We start from the raw sequence: 22,475 nt of genomic DNA, 5'->3' as shown, positions 1-22,475 counted from the left end.
TCTTCGCCTCCCCAAAGGGGAGGTGAAATTGACAAGAGCCTTCTGGAAGGCAAAGATGAAATTAACAAACCCCCTGAGGAGCAATCTCTGCTGGCTCGATCTTTTAAAACTATGCTTCCCGGCTAATATTGCATCTCCCTACACTTGAGCCTCCTCGTGTAAGAGGTCTTGTGTAGAGAGACTTTGAGAGCAAGCTGGACACAGGGACTGAGAGCAAGTCAGGTAATAGTTATGAAAACCCTGTGTCCCAATTACACAACTACTGCATCCTACCAGTGTTTGACATGCCACCAAATGAGAACCACAACTTTAACTGTAAATGCTAGGGGGTGGTACCAGGGCCTTCACAGCAGGCACTCTACCTCTAAGCTGAAGCCTAGACATCATGCTATACATTTTAGACAAGAACTTGTCCCCCATATCTACACACAAAGCCCTCTAAAGTAACATCCCACCATTTAAATACAATTTGAAAAACAGATTTAATAAATTCATACCAAGAAAGACACAAAGAGGAAAACCCACAGGGCATTTGGGGTTTTTAATCTGACAAGTAAATAAATGTTTTTACTTAAATACAATAGATTCTTTGATGCTATCTCATTACAATAATCACTATCTAGATGCAAAAATAAGATCTCTGGATCGTATAAACACCCTCTAGAGAAGTGATTTAATATACACGGAAGCCTTAGAGATAAGTTAAGGCTTTTACCCTGCCAAATAGTCCTACAAAAGAATGATTAAATCAGGTAACCAAACCAACTCTTCTTTATTTTTCCTCTTCACAAAATTCTAAAATCAACCATCACAAACCAGTAGTACTCCTCTATCTTACCATCAAGTCAAATCTTTGCATTTTCAAGGATGTTTCAAAAAGCAGTATTAAAGCAAGGATGGTTAAGAAGTTTTCCTCTTTTTTTTAAATACTAGTTCTGTGGCACCCAAGTTTTGAAAGGTTAAAGACATTCAAGGCAACACACAAGTTAAGAAAATAAACTCAAGAATGCAAAAGGAACTGCAGATTCCACTATATTACAGCCACAAAAGGTTTTCAATTTTTGTTTTTATTTTTTGCTGTTGAAGCTGAAAATCCAGTTCTGGAACAAAGAACAGTCACAGGTGAATCACTTGGAAATTAAAGTTCTTCATGGTAGAAACGGTCATCGTGGAGCTGCCTGCCATAATCTGTGGCTTCGCTGTTGAGAAATAAATCCTGGTTGCTGAGAATCTCTGCCTCAGAAAGCTTTTTGTTACCATCAGAGTCCATTTCTTCAATAAGGTGGGCAGCCTTTCGGAATAAAATAACAAAAGTTTAGTTTGGTTACATGTGACTAAAGACTGATTTTGGCACTTGTAAGAAATCTACCGATTATGGAGTTGAGGAACAGCACCGCCTTAAGTTAAAACCACAAATTCTGACAAGATGACAAGAAAACTGAGAGATCTGGACTCAGGGCAGTTCAACACAGACTGGGAGAAGCTGAAACAATACCTGGAGAAGAAATGGGAGGTGGGAGGAAAACTGTGGCAGTTTGAGAACTACTGAAGTATTGAAGTAGAGGGGGGAGACTTTACCGGGGGGAGAAGAGATAAATGTGAATTAATAAGCAGTCAGATTAATAGATTGACATATATATAGATATATATAGGTTAACAAACAGAACATAGAGAAAATAATTAATTATAAGGACTAAATATAAGGAGCGATTAACTAACAATATTTTCTTTTTTTTTCTGACAAGTTTTGTACCAAACTGAATGTCTGAAGATATAGATGGGTCAAATTGATTGACTACGTGAGGAGAGATATATAGTACTATTATAGAAAGATAGAATGAGTAATATATAGAGAGAATAAGTCAAATTGTTTGATATAAACGAATGTATGATCTATATGGTTTATGATATATAGAAATACCTGAAATTGAAAAATTGGGATAAATTGTTTATCTAAGATGGAAACAAAGGCTTACAGTTTGGGCATATAATGTTAAAAATAGTTAAGGATGTACTGCTTAGAATAATGGAGAATATATATTTGTTTTAGATAGAGGAAGCTAATAAAAGTAAGGGAAAGGGGACAAAGGGTTGGAAAGCTGTTGGAAGTCAACAAAAAGGGGGGGGGGAAAGGGAGGGGGTTAGAGATGAAAAAATTGGGGAAAATTGAATGTAAATGTGGAAATAATGGATTCTAACCCAATAAAAATTTTTCAAAAAAAAAAAAAAACCACAAATTCTATTCCCTTGTCATCCTTTATTATCCAGTACTAATTATACTGTCCACAATCCAATGCAAAGTTCTGCACTTATACACACTTTGTGTACAATTCTAGCCTGAATGTTAAAGAGTCTCATATTATTCCAACAGTATGTGCTTTCATATAAGTACGCCTAAAAGCACGGCCCCATCTTCTGTCACGGCAGAAAGGTGTGCACTTTTTCAAGTCACCATGTGGTTATTTTTAAAATTTCACTGCTTCACTGTTTTTCAACGGAATAAACTGCTTCTTTTGTTAATTAACATTTGGAAGAATAGTAAAGAGTCCAGTAGCACCTTTAAGACTAACCCACTTTAATGTAGCATAAGCTTTCGAGAACCACAGCTATCTTCGTCAGATGCATCTGACGAAGAGAGCTGTGGTTCTCGAAAGCTTACGCTACAATAAAATTGCTTAGTCTTAAAGGTGCTACTGGACTCTTTACTATTTTGCAACTACAGACTAACATGGCTAACTCCTCTGGATCTATGATTTGGAAGAATCACACAGCACTGATTAGTAATTACGTAATATTATACTCGTCTTCAAAATGCTTCTAGGAACCCCATTGATTTCTACAGAATTGCTCCTAAGGGGGCTCTGATGGCGGCGGCAGCCTGCACCCCCAACTAAGCTTCTAAAACAAAATATAAGCAGGGGGACAAATACAAACCAGGAAGCAGAGGAATCCAACTTCCTGTAGAAATGTACAAAAATTGCTTCTTTGCATTATTTTATTTATTTATTTATTTATTCGATTTATATACCGCCCATCCCCAGTGGCTCTGGGCGGTGAACAGTTAAAATCGATAAAAACAAAAACTAAAATCAATATACAAATAATAAAACAAATTAACAATTTATAACAATTTATAACAAATTATACAGCTTCACTGCCTTTTGAAACTGGAGCATGCAAACTGCACAGTTTTGCTTTTTCCTACGCACAGATTTCTGCTTTGCTTTTTATGGTAATATACACTGCACAACTGGGAGCGATCTTCATTTTCCTTCAAATACTCTTTAAGTGAACAATACCATCCCTGTAGGAGGTTATAAGCACACACTAAATGTCCTACACAGTTCAGATGAGTGTTCAATATAGATATCCAATGCCATATTTCTGACTGGTGATACTCGAAACAGCAAGAATAAAAAGTGGCCACAAACCAATGCAGTTCAGTTCAGAAGAAGAGCCTCTTGCAAAAAGAAATACCGGCGGACTGATTGACCCCTCCGTTCCGCGTATCAGTGCCTGCTCCCACCACAATTCCATCCTCAAAAATAATCACTGATATGATTTCCAACTGTTGTTCACCATAAATATAATAACATTCGATTTATATACCACCCTTCAGGATGACTTTACACCCACTCAGAGCAGTTTACAAAGTATATCATTGTTATCCCCACAACAAACACCCTGTGAGGTGGGTGGGGCTGAGAGAGCTCTGAAAGAGCTGTGACTGACCCAAGGTCACCCAGCTGGCTTCAAGCAGAGGAGTGGGGAATCAAATCCGGTTCTCCAGATTAGAGTCCTGCCGCTCTTAACCGCTACCCCCAAACTGGCCCTGAAATACTTATCCCAGAAGGAAAAATTGTCTTTAACATGCCATAAGACTATTTTCAACGTGCCTTCTGCTATTGCTACTCGGTCACTTTTCTACATTGCAAAGAGCAGAAAAAGAAATGAATACATCACTTCTGAATCCGTATCTGATGCTTGCTGTAATATTCAAAGATGCCAGTGTATGCCATTACATTAAAGTTAGAGCTTCCTGTTCCAGGTTTTCCAAAATCCCTTTATCTTGCTGAGATCCCATTATGAGTGGGATAAACTGGATAGTGGTACAGAAATCTAGAGTGATATATAATGAACAACCACTAGTAAATGTGCCAAAGTCTGCTGGCTCCTAAAAGGAGCTCAAATGCAACAAAGAACCGGATTCAGGTCGTCAGGTCAGTACTAAGTTCTTCAAAGCTCCTACCTCTTCCTGCGCAATACCCTCATTATTGGGTACCACCCAACTTAACAGCTCTTTCGAGTTGAGTTTTCCATCCCGATCTTTATCGTAATCGTTTTTGAATCGATCCTTCTCGACGAGTATCCATTCGGGATCTTCACTAGCCGCTAGGGGAGAAAATTACGCAGTTGAAGCCTTTTTTAGTTGTTGCTGTTTAACGTAGCTTTCATTTAGCTTTACAGACATCTATAAAAATATAAATTTTGAGTAGGAAATACAAGCTTTAAAGCATGTACGTTTCAAGCATATTGCCTGAGTTAACAGAAGAATTAATTTTAGCAATATATCAAGGCTGTGTTCGGATCTAAGCAAGGAAATGTGCCTAGCACAATCAAAGCAGCGGGCTTGGCTTTTCAGACCTAGAACCTACTGCAAGCGACGTCAGAATCACATGACAGGAAGAGGGGAGCTAGAGTTATGACCTCACTTGTGTCAAAGCCAGGCCAGCGGGCAGCAGACCAAGCAAGCTTGACAGAGGAAATACAAGCTGAACACCAAGAGGAACTGTTGGGAGGAACAAGCCAATGGTCGGAAACACAGAAAAATCCTACCCAACACTGAGTGGCCTTATGCTGAAAGAAACAGGAGCAGTGGTTATTCCAAAAGGCAGACAAAAAAAGGTGGTGGCTGTAGAGGGGTCCCAGATTTAGCAGGAGGGGCTCCCCACCCGAGAATCACAAACGATGGGTGGAAGACCACTGAGATGCAATAAAGAGGACCTGCTGGATCTCCAAAGCTTGAGGACTACGTCAAAATGACTGCCCTAAAGAGGAATTACACAGATCGCTGGTTAAATGCTCACAAGGTGAGGGGCAAGGAAGGAGAACAGCAGGAGAGACAGAGGCCTCAATCCAGGGAAGCACCCAGGTAGATTCCGGCAAGTAGCGTGGGCTCCCACTGCGACGGCTCAGCACTCAGATGGCAGCTTGAAGAACGAGGCAGTCAGGAGCCCTGATATTCATTAGCCTGGAGTGAAAACAATACACAAACTACAGGGAAAAGGCTGCCTAAGTGAAACGGCCGCTGTCGAGGGGGCAGAAAGCAAAAAAAGCAAAGGTCACAGTGCAGCCACTTACATTACTGAACTGCAAAGTTCAAAAGAGCTCAAAAGAGACATACTTGGACAAACACAATGTAAAATGTTGGTTACATTTCCAACTCAAATCCACTCACTTGGATCTCTTCTGTAGTCTCCAAGGAACTCTTCCAAGCTCACAAATCCGTCACCATTTCTATCATGGTCTTCCAAAGCCTCCTGGATAACAAACTCCTGGGGGTGGGGGACAAGGCACAGCTTAATGGATGCAAAACTGAGTTATTCAAAAAGGCTTTTTTACTCAGATAGGAGGGCTGTATTGTAGGGAGGGGGTCTCAGATGCTTTGCTAATGAGTTAGGGACCACAGACCTCACCACTATGTTGCCTTACATATAAATACTACCTGTGCTTCATGTTGTCTAATGTCAGTCCCAGGATTGCTTGTGCTGTGTTTCAGCATTTCTTCGACCCTGAACTGGATTCCTGCTAATGCTACGTCTTTGTAAACGTGTATTTATTATCCCTATGGCATTGTTTATGGAAATATCATGTGTTATCCGCCTTGAGCCTCAGTGAGAAAGACGGACTATAAATGACATTAAATAAATAAATAAATCCCCCCCACTGCTTAGGGGATAAAAGCTACATATGAAAACTGACAGGTTTCTTCAACCTCTAGATAAGGTAGAGTCATGTCTCAAGACAAAGGCAGCGCTAATGTGAGCAAGTATTGAGCAGTAGAGCACGAGATTAAAGAGGGCTAGTGGAGACTTTGTCCTGGGACTACCATTAGAACAGGGTGGTGAGAGGGGTGATCGATGAAAAGCAGCACTCTGACTGCAGGGTGCGACCTTTCTGCCTGTTTTTATCCCCCTTGTCCTCTAAGGAGCTCGGCTCAGCATGTACGGTTTACATCTTGTCTGCTATACCGCGCTGGCTCTCATGGTATGGCCAACGCACACGGGGGAATAAGATAATCGAAAAATGGCCTGCAAAGGCATGCAAAGATTACCCCTTTTCCTTTATTGCTGACGGCAGCTCTGCACAACTTGCTTTCGCTGAAATTTCCTACGCACATCACTGTGCCTGTAGTCTCCCGCTCCACTGAGCAAAGCCTGAACTCTTCCTCCACCTTAAGTGGCTAGTCTTCTGATGCAAAAGCCATGTAAGTTGGGAGGAAATTCAGATTAAAAATCCACATCTATGTACTTCAAATCCCGCAGATGGCTTCTCAGTAAGCAAGAGGTAGTTTTGCACAGAGAAAAATCCAGTGACCGAGCCAAAGGCTCTCCTGCCGCAATGCACAAAACGTGCTTCCTAGAACTATTTAAAAGGCATTATCCCCATAGTACATTTTTAAAGCAAGCTGTGACTGTACCTTCATATATTCTGCTTCCTCAGGATGTTCAAAAGCAATGAATTCATTCAGATCCAGGCCAGAAACCCCATCTTTGTCAGCCTTTTCAAACCTCCTCTTGTCCTTCAAGTGGAGCTTACAAAACAGTTCGGAGAGGAACGATTACATGAATTGCTGGCAGAAGCCTTAGCAAGACGCAGTACAGTTTCACACTCGACGAACTCAATGTGCTTGAACGTTGATATAATTAACACTTTTATTACATGATCAGTTTTGTACAAGCTAAGAGGAATCTAACAGAATATCACCTTAACCCCTATCCGGATTACAAAAGGAAAGTGCAAAGGCTCTTCTCAGACACTCACTGAACAGAAAAAAAGGATAACATTATCAAAGATAAACTGAGCATTGCCTTTTGTCTGCCACATCTGCTAGTGACATTTAACATATTTTGTATTCTGTAAGAGCAGTAATTTCTGTAGTGATCAAACAAAAAAATTTCATGTAGATCCTAGTTTAGAATACATATACTTGAAAAGGTGCTCGAGAGAATAAAGCAGGTGTCTTAGGCAAAGCAAAAATACTTAAAGCTGTTGTTCTCAAACTTGCTGCGGGCCTGCCATCGGTGCCAAGGGCTGTGGGCAACATGGCATCAAGAAGCCATGGGCCAAGGGTTATGTCTCTTCTCCTGCGCCATCAGTAGCTAGGAACAAGACAAGCTCCTGGAAATGAATGAAGCTACAGGGCAAAGGAAAGGAGGAGGGAAGAATGAAGCAATTCTGGCTTTTCCTCTCCTTTTCCTACTGCAGGGAGGACAAGCGCCCAGAACTTCAAGGCGTTTGAACCTCGCAACCCACCTGCACAAGAGATGCTGCCCCCTTTGGAACCGTGACCCACAGTTTGAAAACCACCGATTAAAGGAATTCTCCAGAGAAAGTGCAAGAGGACCATCTGTCCCTCTGCTAATGTTTCCTGCGACATCCACAAACACCCAAAGATCCCTTAGTTGGAAAACAGAGCCCACCATATTCTGTTTGCACATATTCCATGGGCTAGCTTATTAAAATTCAGTTTCCTGGATTTTCATCTTGTCAAATTGTTTGCCATCCCATGTGCATTTACTTCTCCATGAGCCTGGCAAGTTTTAATTTCGAATAAACGTGTAGGAGTCGCCCACAAGTTATGAATTTTCAATATGCTACAGTTTGCGATCCAATGAACAGCGTCAGTATTTTGGAAAGAGAATAAATAAATAAAGCCTTCAAAAGTCCAGGGTTTTAAAAATGCATGCAGATAGGAAAGAACCCCACAAACAGCCAGAACTTTGTTTGCCGTTTTCAGCACAAGGTGGAAGAAATAAGCTGCTTTTAAAAATAAAAACATTATCCGATCAGCAGCAGGAACTTTGTTACTAGAAAGCTCTTGAGCAAACTGCTGGCTATGCATGCCTGCGTGTAAGAGATCCTCCCTCACGTCCGTCTTGTGGATCCTGGCTTTAATAAGCTCGCTGGAGAAAGAAGCCAACAAAATGTAAAACTTGCCGACAAAAGACCTGAAATGGTTTTGTCCCACTTTTAAATCCCATGTTTAACACTTTTTTAAAGAAAAACCAGAGCCGCTTGGGGCATGCACAACACACCTTTAAATGATTTGCAAATGCTCAATGTGAATCAACAGTGAAATCGTTCAAGTTCATAAGATATTAAGCCATGAGGAAAGCCCTAACTCCTCCTAGACCATTTTTTATGTGGATTGTTATTTTTATGTGCAGATACCAGGTTACATGCACTCCTGCACCATAGGTTAAGAAACCAGGTGCAAGGTTTCTTCCCCTTGCAGTAATCTCACAAATCTCACAGACTTGGACGCATTCCTTGTGATTAGAAATTGTTGTTATTACACATTAAACAAACCAACAGTATAACTTGTGTTATACTGTATAACTTGTGTTATACTGTATATAAATTGCCTTTATGTTAAACTGTATTGGGTCCCCATTTTTGCATATGCATCATAATTGTTGATTTATAGATTGTATATATTTATTTTCATTGTCAATTTATTACATTTCTGACTGAGTAGTATACTTTTTAGACTGTGTTGCTACCTTCCCTGTTTGTTCTGTTTGTAATCTCACAAAGAACAAACAGTTTATTGGGATGAAGACTGAAACATTTTAAACAACAGGCTGTCTTTGTGGACTGACTTGTTACGAAACTAGAAACAAAGACAACGCCTGCCACCTCTTGGTGAAACCAAATTTTGCTTTGCTGATTGGTTTTAAATAAGGATGTATATGAAATAGCGAGGGGAGGGGAGGCAGAATGGAATAGCCCCATCTCGTCAGATCTTGGAAGCTAAGAAGGGTCAATACTTGGATGGAAGACCACCAAAGAAGACTCTGCAGAGGAAGGTAATGGGAAACCGCCTCTTCTTCTCACTTGCCTTGATAGCCCCTTGCTGGGGTCGCCATAAGCCAGTTGTGACTTGATGGCACTTCACATGCACATGAAATAGCAAATCAAGCAATGGGTCAAAACTTGGGAGGAGGAGCTGAGGCTCCATGGTACAGCGCCTGCTTTGCATGTTGGAAGTCCACACTTTAGACCCTGGCACCTCTGGTTAACAGGATCTCAAGCAACAGTAGTAGGAAAGACTTTGTCCTCCCTGGAACAAGAGGCTACCAGTTAAGAGTAGAAAATATGGACTCAGAAGGGCCAGCGGTCTGTCTGATGGCATGTGACTAGAGTGGGTCACAGGGACAATAGCGACTCCAGCCATGGTTCATTTGCTTTTGGGACCAATTCAAGGTGCCAGTGCTGACTTTTAAAGCCCTGTATTGCTTGAGACCAGTCTACTCCCATACAAACCTACCCAAGTGCTAAGTCATCTTCCAAGGCCTGCTTCAGGGGCCCCCAAATACTGAGGTGCCCCCACCCTCCAGCAACCTGAGACAGGGCTTTTTTCAGTTGCGGCACCAAAACTTATCCCCAGGGATATTCGTCTGTCCCCATCTATCTTTGTCTTCCAGCAGCAGGCGAAGACTTTAGTTTTGGCTACCCTCTTTCTGCCCTGTTTTAATTATTGACCTTATGTTTTCACATATTTTGGATCTAATTGGTTTTATGTTCTCTTTTTATAATGTTCTGGTTTCATTTTTTAGTCACTTCGGAGGCCCTGACTGGGCAGAAATGTGAAATATAAATTTTGTAAATAAACACGTTTATTTTTTTTACTTCAATTTTTACCCTGCCTTTTTCCCCAACGAGGACCCAAAGTGACTCATATCATTCTCCTCTCCCCCATTTTAATCCTCACCACAACCCTGTGAGGTAGGTTGCGCTGAGAGTATACGATGGGGCAAGGTTACCCAGCAAGCTTCCATGGCAGAGTGAGGATTCGAACCTGGGCCACCCAGATCCTATTCCAATACCCTAACCATTACGCCACGCTGGCTGTCATGTCATTAGACAGATTATGTGATGTCTTGTCCACAATTTTGAATTAACGTTGTGGTGACCATCTTTTCTGGCATACTGGGAGCCTGTTTAACAAATGGGTTATTGTTGCATAATTATTGTTAGCAAGAAAGGGGAAATGTGGGCAATGAATAGGGTTAAGAGAGGAATTCTTACACTTTGGACTTCATTTGCAGCATACTGGCCAGCCATATACAGTGGTATGTGTAAATGAGATGGGGACAAAAAGGTTTTAAAAGTTCAGAGCTACCTGACAGTACTTTGGTGACTCACCTGCCGGAAAGATTCTTCTTCAGTGTCCTCCAAAGCAGAATCTTCTTCGAAGTCTATCATACGGTCATACATCTGAATATTGTATTCTTCCCAGGATATATGTCCATCACCATCTTTATCATATTCGCCAAACTGCTGCTTAGCTTCTTCGGCAATATAATGCTTGAACGACTGCTGGATCCACAAACTTAGCTCCGCTGTACAGATGCCACCAAACACAGTTAGAACATAAGGCAACTGCTCCCTCAATTCCACCCCCCCCAAATGTTAATAAATAAAGCCAGTATCATCTAGCTTTCTCTAAAAGAGAGTTGTCCCGCACTACACTTCCTTGCCAATTGCTGCTAGAAAGAGATAAATACAAACACAGAACTTGTGAACTTTATCCACAGGCACAGATATCTGGGTTTAAAATCACTCTGCTGAGAAGACAGACTCAAGTAGAAATCTTTTTGTAATAACATCTCCTCCTGTTGCTTCTATGCGGAGCAGCTCGCTGCCCACTCACATTGGTATGAGAACACAAAATTAGCTCCAAAGGGCTGCACGTGTGACAAGTACATCTCAAACTGCTCCAATGTTAGCACCACAAGCCGGATTGTGATCTCATTCCAGAGTAAAGGTATAGATTGCTCACTCCTGCAGACTTCAATGGAATTGATGTAATATTCCTGAATTACTTTTATTTTCTTCCTGCTCTTCCGCACACCATGCGACATTCCCCAATGATTTAAAGAACACAATGATCATACGTACATTGAATGCAACCCCAAATACACAGAGCCAAGCGGCTTTACTGCTTTTCCTGTTTAAGAATTTGATCTATAATTCTTTTACTGCCCCATAACAACTAGGCTTACACGCTAAACAGAATCCATTACATGTATTTCATCATTACTAGCTGTTAAGTTTGCTTTTCATAACCTGTATTTTTTTAAAAATTAAAAACCTAAATCACTGTCAAACTTCACACATCCTCCATACCCTCTGTGAGAAAGCCATCCGAATCCAAGTCAATTTTCTTTATAATAGCTTTCAGTCTTCTCTGTTGCTCATCTGGACTCAGTTTGGAAAACTCATCCACTTCTTCCTTTGGAGAGGAAGGGAAAGCATAAAAAATTAGAACCGATCCTACAGTGAAATCCTAAACAGAGTTACTCCAATCTAATCCCATGGAGATCCACCATTTTGCATGACCTGAGCAAGTGAATTAATGATATGACATTTGGGAGGATTTTCATTCATAGGGTTGCCATAGATTGGAGATGACTTGACAGCACATAGCACACACGCACACAGAAAAGAAATAGTACTATGTATATAAACACAAACACGTGCCCATATAGTATTGTATGTATTATATATACATACACACAAACACACATATACATACGTAAACACAAATACTATAGAACCACAGATCAAATGAGCATGGGTAATATGCCTCCATAGTACACACACATAAACATACCCCATTGATATAATGTACATATTATAATGCTGTGTGCACGTCAGAATATCTTTACAATTTGTATGAAGCATGTAATTCCACAGCACTATCCCAACATACATGTATATACAATGCAATGCAATATATAAAACATTCCCCTTGTGTGTATGTGCGTATAATAGAGATAGTGAGTGAGTGTAATATACATCATATAAAACCTCTCCAGAGCTGTGCATACATGTGCACAGCACATTGCACGGATAAACACACCATACTTACATGAACATGTAATATAATCAATATAACATATTGATGCTCATACATTAGCATCACAAGACATTTAGTATTCAGGCATATATGCACAGCCCTGGGAACGTTTTATCTACTGCATGTAGATGTACAGTGTATGTACAGTGTATGTACAATGTATGTACATTGTATGTACAGTGTTGTGGGTTTAGTGCATTGCAAGCGTACCCACAACATTATGTATTATGTACATTCTATTGACGGGTCGGGGAATGTATAGAATAGTGCTATGGAACTAGATAACATTAGCAAGGATCATATGGTGGCGTCAGTTGTGATGAAAGCTTATGCTACAATGAAGCTGGTTAGTCTTAAAGATGCGACTGGACTCTTTGCTATTGATGAAGAGAGCTGTGGTTCTCAAAAGCTTATGCTACAATGAAGCTGGTTAGTCTTAAAGGTGCTACTGGACTCTGCTATTGATGAAGAGAGCTGTGGTTCTCAAAAGCTTATGCTACAATGAAGCTGGTTAGTCTTAAAGGTGCTACTGGACTCTTTAATATATATATATGTATCTATAGAGCCTATTCTGCTCCCACCCACCGCCTCCCTCGCCGCCCGGGCCCCTCCTGGGGCGGCCGCCCCTTCCCTCCCCTCGCCTCCTTCCCTGCCGGCCCACCTGGCCCCCCAGCAGCGCCTCCTGGTCGAAGTCGGGCCGGTGCTCGCCGTCGCTGCCGAAGTGCTGATGCGGCTCCCCGCCCAGCGCCCTCAGGAGCAGGCCCAGGCCCAGCAGCAGCGGAGGCGGCGGCGCCCACGGAGGCCGCATCCCGGCCCGTTGAGGAGGAGGAGGAGGAGGCGGCGATGAAGCCGGGCCGCCGCTTCGCCTCAGGCGCCGGGGGAGGAGCAGGAGGCCCGGCCCGGCTGAGGCGCCTCCTTCCCGCGGGCGGCCCGGCTGCTGGCTCCGCCCTGAGGGAGGAGAGAGCCGCGGACCTGGGCCGCTGAGGGGGCGAGGCGAGGCGAGGCGCCAACGGCTCCCTCAGCAGGCCGGCGGTGCCCGGGCAGTGGCCAGGCCGCCCGTGAGACGCAAACGCTTAAACTGACCGAAATTGGGAGTTCCGTCATTTCGCGCACGGGGCGCTTGCCTTTTGTTTAGTTCTTCTGCCAGTATTTATGGTCTAGAAGTCCGCCTTTCTCACTGAGCCTCAAGGCGGGTTACACATTTTTCTTTAAAATATACACCTGTTTATTTATTTTCCTTTTTTGTGGTCCAGAAATCCACCTTTCTCACTGAGCCTCAAGGCGGGTTACACATTTAATATCTATCTATCTATCTATCTATCTATCTATCTATCTATCTATCTATCTATCTATCTATCTATCTATCTATCATCTATCTATCTATCTATCCGTTTCTTTCTTTGTAGTCCAGAAGTCCGCCTTTCTCATGGAGCCTCTAGGCGGGTTACACATTTTTTTTTACACACGCACGCACGCACGCACGTACGTTTATTTATTTATTTATTTTCCTGTTGTATGGCCCAGCAGTCTGCCTTTCTCACTGAGTCTCAAGGCGGGTTACACATTTTTCTTTAAAATATACACCTGTTTATTTATTTTCCTTTTTTGTGGTCCAGAAATCCACCTTTCTCACTGAGCCTCAAGGCGGGTTACACATTTAATATCTATCTATCTATCTATCTATCTATCTATCTATCTATCTATCTATCTATCTATCTATCTATCTATCTATCTATCTATCTATCTATCTATCAGTTTCTTTCTTTGTAGTCCAGAAGTCCGCCTTTCTCATGGAGCCTCTAGGCGGGTTACACATTTTTTTTTACACACACACGCACGCACGCACGCACGCACGCACGTACGTTTATTTATTTATTTTCCTGTTGTATGGCCCAGCAGTCTGCCTTTCTCACTGAGTCTCAAGGCGGGTTACACATTTTTTAAAAAAATGTTTATTTTCCATTTTTATAGTCCAGCTTTCTTACTGAGACTCAAGGTAGATTACGTAATTTTAAAAATTGATCTGTTTGTTTATGTTAAAGTGGTTGTGTCAATAATCTTGATTTATGTACTTTATTTACAGAATTGGAAAAAACAATGGAATAAAGTCCAGTCCAATCTTGAATATTTTGTCTGTGTGATTTGTATGTGTACTCCGTTAATGGGCATAAGAGGGGTTGTCGGATAGCTCGAAAGCCTTGAAAAATGGTCAGAGAAGCAAAGCCTCCTTTCTTACTCTCAAGCAGCATTTAAGTTGCTTGCTAAGATTAACAAACTGTTGCAAAAGTGGCTTTGAGCCCCAAAGAGCCAGAAGATGTAAGCCACACACAGGGGTTTTACACTGCGGAGTATCCCAGGAGTACCTTCTCAAGGTGTCTGTTTACTCAGAGCTCAACCACACTTCCTTAGCAACAAAATAACTCGCCTGTTTACAGCCATTCCTAGCAGGTAAGATGTTTTGTGACTTGTTGATGTTCTCATTCGTTGGCACTGGATTTTTAGAGGGGGATATTGCCAATTAGCAGTTCCTTTTAACATTCTTTTAAAAAGTTTCCGAAAGCTTATGTTGTTACTGGTTCTGTACAGTACAAACTGGGGTTTTAGAGGGGGAATGCTGCGAATTTTCTCTTTACATTGTTTTAAAAAATAGTTTTCCAAAGCTTGTTTCTACTGGTTGTTGTGGTTTAAAGAGAGTGGTGCTCCACAAAATAAGGATGTCAGTGAAGAAACTCAGCGGATGAGGGCTGGCAGGTTGGAGGAAGAGGCCAGTTGTGAGGAATTAGAAACCTTTCATCTCGTGGAACAAAGGGTAGCCAACTCTGAGTTGGGAAATTCCTGGAGATTTGGGAGGAAGGCAGAGTTTGATGAGGAACGGGAGCTCAGTGGAATATTTCAGCATTTCTTCAACTCTGTATTGGATTTCTGCTGGTTTTAAACCTTTGCAAATTTGCAGGTATATACCCTACTACATGTGTATTTAAACGTCTTTTAATACTGACTGTACTGACCGACACTTGTAATCCACCTTGAGTCTCAGTGAGAAAGGAGGACTATAAATAATGTAAAAATTGACAAGAATCCAGCCTCCAAAGCAGTCATTTCCTCCAGTGGAACTGACCTCTGTCGTCTGGAGATAAATTGTAATCCCGGGAGATCTCCAGCCACCACCTGGAGATTGGCACTTCTCTGCAATCCAGCCCACCCCTTTTCCGAAGAGGGCAAATAGGAGAGGACAGGGTGGCTTCAGACGGCGCTACTGCGCACGCTCCAGGTGAACCGAGCACGCTCAGTGCCAGACCTTGCGAGGGCAAAAAAAAGGGAGGGAGGGAAAGGCTTCACCCGCGGCGATTGAGCACGCGCAGAGCGGACAGCGCATGCTCCGTCGCATTCGGTGGAGGGGCGGGGACGCGGCTGCCAGCATAAGTGTGGCCGCCGCCGCACCGGCTACCGGCGGGGAGAGATGACGTCACAGCGGCGGGACGTACGCAGGCGGAACGGCGCGGCCAGGAGGAGAGGGTGAGAGCCGGCGGCCCGCGGCGGGGAGGGACGGGAACAAGATGGCGGCGGGCTGGCTGCCTCTCCCTCACCAAGGCAACCCGGGCAGGGCCATGCCCGAGGCAGGGCCTCTTCGGTGCCTGCCCCGCTGACACACGGCGGGGGAAGAGGCCCTTTCAGGTCCTGCTCGGACAGGGCGCTGCGGAGAGCCTCGGAGCGCCCTCAGGAGTGGCTCACAGTGGGGCTGCCAACCCCCAGGCGGGACCGGGAGATCTCCCGGAATGACAGCTGTGATCTCCAGCCCCGAGGGTCAGCCCTCTTGAAGAAAATGGCCGCTTTGGAGGGGGGGGGGACTATAGTATTGTACACGCCCCTTTCCAAATCCTAACCCTTCCCAACTTCCAAGAATTTCCCTGCCTGTAGCTGGTAACCCTTCTCAAGCCCCTTATTTAGTTAGTGCATCTTCCTCCAAGGAGTTCAGAGCGGCTTCTACCATTCTCCCCTTCTCTGTATTGTTTGCACAACAGCCCTATGAGGTTGGTTGCTCTCTTTTCTTCCTTCTCTCAGAAGTGGGTTCACACGTGATGCCTCAAGCCCCTCTTGAGCTTCTGTTATTTGCTAACTGTACCAACTCAGGCTGAGTAATATGCCTTGATTCTTGGTGAGAAAGGTGGACTATAAATAATATAAATGAAATAATAATAACAACTCTGGTTATGTACTTCTAGAGAGATTTGTGCCTTGCTCAGAGTGGTGAACAAAGTCAGTGTTGTTATCCCCACAATGGTACTGGGGCTAAGAGTGCCTTACCCAAAGCCACCTACTGAGTTTATGGAAGTTTTGGGATTTGAACCAGTGGAATGCTGATTTACAGCCCAACCACTTAAAAACTACACTAGAGCAGCTCTTGAAATAAGTTAAAAAATTAGTATATTTTCCTGCCACGCTCTTCTCCTAGGGAGCCTGGTGTGGTTTATGTATCCTCCTTACTGTCTCCATTTTATCCACACAAGAGCCCTGTGAGGTAGGTTGAGCTGAGAGTGTGTGACAGGCCCAAGGCCACTTCACGGCAATGTGGGGTTTTGAACCCTGCTGTATCTTCCAGTTCCCAGTCCATCACGCTAACAATTACGACACTCTGGTGCACACACTCTGCGTCTGAGCTACGTGTGTGTGACAAGAATGTGAGCACTGAGGATGCTGTGTGTGCCTCTTGTGCCATTAGTCCTCAAGTTTACTTGGTTAGGGTATTAGTAGAAACAAATAAAAGTGGTGTGAAAGATTTACAGGAGCAATGGTTTTCATGGGCTGAAGCCCTCCCCGTCAAATGCATGAAGTGCAATTTCAGTCAGTGTTGTTATGGATATAGATGTGTATATCTATTTAATCTCTGCAAAGATTGCATGTTGGTCTGTGTAATCTATGCAGAGATTGTCTATCCAGTCTATTTATGTATCAGACTCTTATAATATATAATATATATATATGTATATATGTATGTTATGTATGTAATATATGGATGCATAATACACTTAGGGATAAAAATGTTGCTGATTGTGTATCTATCTCCCTTCTCTAGTTTCTCCTCCTTTTCCACACCTGTGGGTCTTTACAACACAGTAATTTCATTTACCATTCCACCCTTTGTAGCCGCAAGTTAGGGAAGATGTTATCCATCGTTAGTATGGGTTTGCGCATGTTTGTTCCCCTTTTGAACGACATGCAGGTAACAGATGTACATTAATGTTGTTGCTGATATTACTTTATCATTCATTGTTCTCATTGAGATGCAAGGGGGACTATGCAGTGAGAGTCAAAGCAATCAGTAGGACGAATCTAATAAGCAATGCAATAGGGCTATGATTAAAGTAGTTTGAAACAAAGCGTAACGTTTTAGACATGTTAAATGGTGAATAAAATGGTATCACATAAATAGAAAACAACACAGCAAGAGTTCAGCAGACAGATACCGCTTACTATGCACAGTGGTGTAGTCCACAGTCTTTTATAAAAGTGCCTTCCTGAACCGTTCCATTATGATACAACCCGATTACCTTTATAAATGTGCCCTTCAGAAGAATTCTTTTTTGCATAGTTTGCAGAGTGACAGAAATCGGGGAATACATATCTAAGGGAGATTGTCGATAGTGCCCATTTGTAGGTTGGTACCTACAGAAGGCCCTGCTCAGAGGAGCGAAGTTTTTGTGGGCAGCATAGGAGGAGAGGCAGTCCTGTAGATGTGAAGCTCCAAGATACCCCAAATATTCAAATACTCTGAAGTCCTGACAATTCTGTTAGGACTTTGTATGTCGTAGCTGTTAAAGGAATTTTAAAAAGGTGCAGACATGAGTGAAATTGGCAAGTTTTTCTCCTGACTTTGCCAGCTTGAAGAGAAAGGAAATCGGCTTAAGTGAAATTGAAGAGACTCTCCCCCCCCCCAGCCATGTCATTTTTACAGTGACTGTGTACATAGTCAAGGAAATGGCAGTGGGGCAGGTAATCCAGAAAGGGAGGTTATGCAGAGATTGTCCCTAATTTTGTCACGATGCCATTGCATTCTAGTGCAGACATTCACAAGGAAGCATCTCAGGTAGGCAGGCTGGGTGGCATCTTCTCCCTCGTAACTGTCCCACCAGGTAAACAACCTTACCTGGTGGATATATGAGAGAGGACCTTATCAGGGGCAGTCCCACAATTACGAAACCGCAGCTGAAAATGTTTTTGCTTGGGACTGCTTTTAATTAACTTTGTTTCTATGTTTATTGGCAGCCTTAAACTGTGCTTTTAATTAATTTTATGATCGTTCTTGTTTTATATTGTAAGCTTCCTCGAGTTCTTGCAAGGTAGAAAGGCAGCTAATAAATGGCTTTTTTTAAAAAAAGAAAATAAATAAATGACCTGGAGAAGTTGCACTGCGTTTAAAGCAGGGGGGACGTATATTGTGAGCGTTGGTAATGTGCGTTCCCTGGAACGCCGGAAAGCTACTCAGTGGATCATTAAAACGCTTGTTGTGTGTTTCTGTTGTGTTTTCTGAGGTTTTTATGCCATCCTTGAGATCAGTTGCTGTGGCTTGGGGGGAAATCACATGAATGATGGCTGAGTTCCTTGGGGAGGGGGGGTCCATTTGAGCCGGGACAGCTGCTTTATTGGGGTTCCATTCCACACAGTCCCTGTTTCTCAAGGAATATTCTTGTTAGTTTTCTTGAGCATCGTTTGCAGGCTCTTACTTTTCCAGTTTTTAGTGCCTGTACAAAGCTTCCTTGGACATGACCGCATTAAGAGTGCACACATACCCGCAAAAAATGTTTTCAATTCTGTAACTGTTTTTTTTCCCCTTCCTTTTCCTTGGAAGTAGATGCGCAGGTTATCAGGACTAAGCCTTAGTCCACTAACGGATAAAAGCCTTGACTTTCATGGTACGAACTGTACTTTCCCCCCCGTTTCTCTTTGAGACAGAGTCCTGTGGCACCTCCGGGTCTGTCTAATTTGTTGTGGCAGGACAGGGTGCGGACCTAAACATTTCGCTGCCTGAGGTAAAGGCTCCTGCACGGCACCCTCCCCTTCTCCTGGTTGGCATCTTTGGCCACTTGCCTAGTCAGTCCCTGCCCTTGCTTCGTGCATGTTCTCGGCAGTAGCTGCGGGCGCTGCATCCCTTGCTCCAGTATCTGGTCGTTTTCTGCAGCCCCCAACGCCCCCCCCCCCCAGCATGATGCACCCATACGGCAGTCTCCTCTCTCTTTCTCCTCCTTTGGTAGCTGGGCGGACTGTACTAGAAGGCGCTCATAAAGCTTTCATAAATGGCCAAGAACATCTCATTCAAAAGATCAGCTGCCTTGGGAACCTGGTACCATCTTGGAGGCTGTTGACTGGGGAAAAGCTTGTAAGACAGCGCTAGCGTCCTGGATCACACGGTTCCTTGGGCTCCTGTGCTCTTCCCTGGCCATCAAAGGAGGAGTAATTTTGAGAAGACGGTTGTGTTGGGTGCACTTTGTGTGCGTGTGTGTGTGTGGTGTCACCCCTTTATCTCTGCCGCCCCCTCCCTAATGGGCTTTGTCTGCCTCCTGGTGGGCCCTGCTGTGTGGCATGTGCTTTTATTGACGGAAGCCCATCTTGTCGGGATGCGCAGTGTGAGCTGGGCCGGTGGTGTTTCTGTGTTCTCGTGGGCTGGCCGGAGGAAAACCATGCTCGTCCAATTTGTGCTCTTTTTCCCATTAAGGTGTATATTATAAATTAAGCAGTTGAATGTGCAAAGCTGAATGATACAAATGTATACCTTCTAAGGAGGCGAGTGAGGGGAACCTTAAGGATTAAATTCCAGACAGTGGAATTAGGACCGGACTTTATTTGGAGGGGGGGGAAACCTCAATAAATTGACTTTTAGTTGACTTGTATGTGTACTGGCATACATGGAGAGGACAAGGAGGAACAATTTTACCGCTCTAGGATTGTGGAAAGGAGATTGTAGTAGTTTTTAAAAAAAAGTAAGCAGTATAGAATTTTATGTTCCGCAAAACCAATTCTTGTTGCGAAATCACAGGCATTTTAGCACTAGCATTGCTTGACCTGCATTATTGTGCTTTATATATTGAATTTTCTGAAATGTCGAATTTCATAAATAGAATTCAGCTTTTACAATGCATCTGTTTTATTGCATCATTAAAAAAACACAATTCTCTTAGAAAAACTGGATTCTCACGTTCTGGTGAAGGAAGATTAGGGTAGACTACATTTTATATAGGAAGGAGAATGTGATTTGGGCCTAATTCCACAGTCGTGGAGAAATTGATATTGTTAAATGAAGAAAATAAAAAGGAAGATGTGTTGTGTGGCTTTCTAAGTACAAAGTTAGCTATGTGGCACTGAATGCCCCCTTAATGATAGTGTTTTTTCCCACAAGAAGAAATAAAAGTTCCTACTATCTTGCATGTGCAAAAGAGAAATTCTGTTAGAGAATCAGCTGATAATGATTCTCTGGTTACCAGTTTTCATATTAGGAGTTTATGTTCTACTAGTGGGATAAAATTATGCTTGGCAAGGGAAGAAAGAACCTCAACTCCACCCCTTTTAATTCTTGAACCAGTTAAAATTGGACAAGAGGATGGTTTGTGTCCAGTCTGGAAACATGGGGCTTAAAATTAAGAGCCAAGCTAGAAAGAGGTTGATAATACATTTGAAAGCCACTTGTTTTTCCTTTCTCCCAACTTCTCTGTTATGAAATGACAGTTTTAATCATGGTTGAAAGATAGTTTATGGCGGTAGCTAATATAAGAAAAACTTGCATTCGTATTCCAGAGGGGTAGCCATGTTAGCCTGCTAACGTCAAAATAGCAGAAATGTCTTGGGGCTCTTTAACGTCTAATACATTTGTTAAGACGTACACTTTTGTGAGCAGCTTCAAACAATACAATCAACATTAAATATTTTTCAAGGAAACTTGGGATCTATTTTGGGTTTTTTTTACTAATCAACCTGATCATTAATGAAGAAACACACCATTCATCTGTGCGTGTGTCTGTGATGCCTGGCGTATTGTCTCAGCGATGTTATCATAACATCAGGGCTTCTGCTTTGTGCTGGCGCTGCCGTCGGTGGTCCCTGTCCTAAGGAATTATCTGCTGGCCCGGCAAAAGCTGAATCCGCTGGCAGTATAATTGAAATCAGTGCACGCTGCGAATGCCCATCATCCAGCCGTCTCAGACCTCTGCTTTTTAAATATTAAAATACTGTGTGTTTCGTGTTGCACAGCTATGACGACTTCATGGGGTCAGCCAAAAACGTGATAAGCGAATCTGTTGATGCCGAGGACGGTTATAACACGATGGTAAGTCAAGCGTATATATTACTGTGACATTTCAAGACCCTAATTTTGTGCAGCGGCTCTAATCCTTCCTGCTAATAGTACATTACAAGGTGAATCCCATACTAGGACCCATGAGCTTCGTTCTGGTCAAACATAGTGTAGTAACATAATAAAAACAAGATAGGCCCTTTAAAAACAAGTTAGGCCCTTTGGTCACGTCTACTGTCCACAAGGGGTGACTGCCCTTGATGCAGATACAATAACAAATTGCTTCCCCTGTATTAAAGCTCATTTTGGAAAGCAGTAAGGGACATTTGCACCAAAGCATTAGAATATTGAGATTTTTTTTTTTAAAAAGAGAATGCCGTTGCGGTGATAGTTTTTAAATTTTATTTTTTTGTTTGTCAATCTGCCCTTGATAGGAGTCAGCCTCTCAAATGGTCAGGCTCTGCAGATGTTCTCTTGCTGCCCTCATGTTGTCACGGGCACTTTGAAAATTGTGGAATTTATAAGGAGAGAATCGACATTGCTTCCCTCCCCCCAGAACTTGTCAGCGTGGTGAGGAGCTGAGCAATGCGCTGTGTTTGTGCCTCCTTAAAAATCTGGTTGTGGCTATTGCTTAGAGCATTGCAAACGCGCTGTTTCTATTTACAAGCCCTTTGGAAAGCACCTTGAAGAGCAGCGCGTTTTTTAAAAAGCCCATTCACACGCAGATCTGTCTTTTATCAACAAAATTGAAGGGGAAATGGGGCTTTTAACAGTCTTGCCTCTCAAGTTCAGCAACCTACTGACAGAAGTCTGACCTCCCTTATCTCTGGATAAGGTAGACGTTGTCAGCTGGTTCATACAAGATATTTTCCTTGATGTGTGGAGCAGGCCCAGTTGTCCCTGGGTACGCAGTTCATTCCCCTGAGCAACAGTAAATGCTGAATCAGGCAGTCAGCAACTGAAGTTCATTTGTCTATGCATTTTCACGCATAGCACTAGGTGGCACACTGTGGCTTTAAATCCAAATAGTAGAGAATGATCTGG

At 42.8% G+C, this 22,475-nt stretch overlaps 2 protein-coding genes across 2 annotated transcripts in view; one reads left to right on the top strand and one right to left on the bottom strand.

Annotated features, from left to right (window-relative positions):
- Nucleotides 1-463: 463 nt before the first annotated feature.
- On the bottom strand, nt 464-13,076 carry RCN2 (reticulocalbin 2). The gene is made up of 7 exons (XM_055002124.1): nt 12,810-13,076; nt 11,416-11,521; nt 10,432-10,628; nt 6,701-6,814; nt 5,459-5,555; nt 4,250-4,392; nt 464-1,291 (listed from the first exon to the last, which is right to left on the bottom strand). Exons 1-7 carry the CDS (start codon nt 12,954-12,956, stop codon nt 1,139-1,141), a joined length of 957 nt encoding a protein of 318 aa, XP_054858099.1. The 5' UTR covers nt 12,957-13,076; the 3' UTR covers nt 464-1,138.
- A 2,525-nt stretch (nt 13,077-15,601) lies between these two features.
- SCAPER (S-phase cyclin A associated protein in the ER) overlaps nt 15,602-22,475 on the top strand; it is a 151,533-nt gene continuing 144,659 nt past the window's right edge. The window contains exons 1-2 of the mRNA XM_055002805.1: nt 15,602-15,664; nt 21,389-21,464. Of these exons, the coding sequence (XP_054858780.1) occupies nt 15,609-15,664; nt 21,389-21,464 (132 nt within the window). The 5' untranslated portion in view covers nt 15,602-15,608. The remainder of the gene's footprint in view (nt 15,665-21,388; nt 21,465-22,475) is intronic.

The sequence above is a fragment of the Eublepharis macularius genome, chromosome 18, assembly GCF_028583425.1.
Source record: "Eublepharis macularius isolate TG4126 chromosome 18, MPM_Emac_v1.0, whole genome shotgun sequence".
Taxonomy (NCBI): domain Eukaryota; kingdom Metazoa; phylum Chordata; class Lepidosauria; order Squamata; family Eublepharidae; genus Eublepharis; species Eublepharis macularius.
Note: the sequence above shows the minus strand (reverse complement) of the source record. Positions and strands in the feature narration are given on the sequence as shown.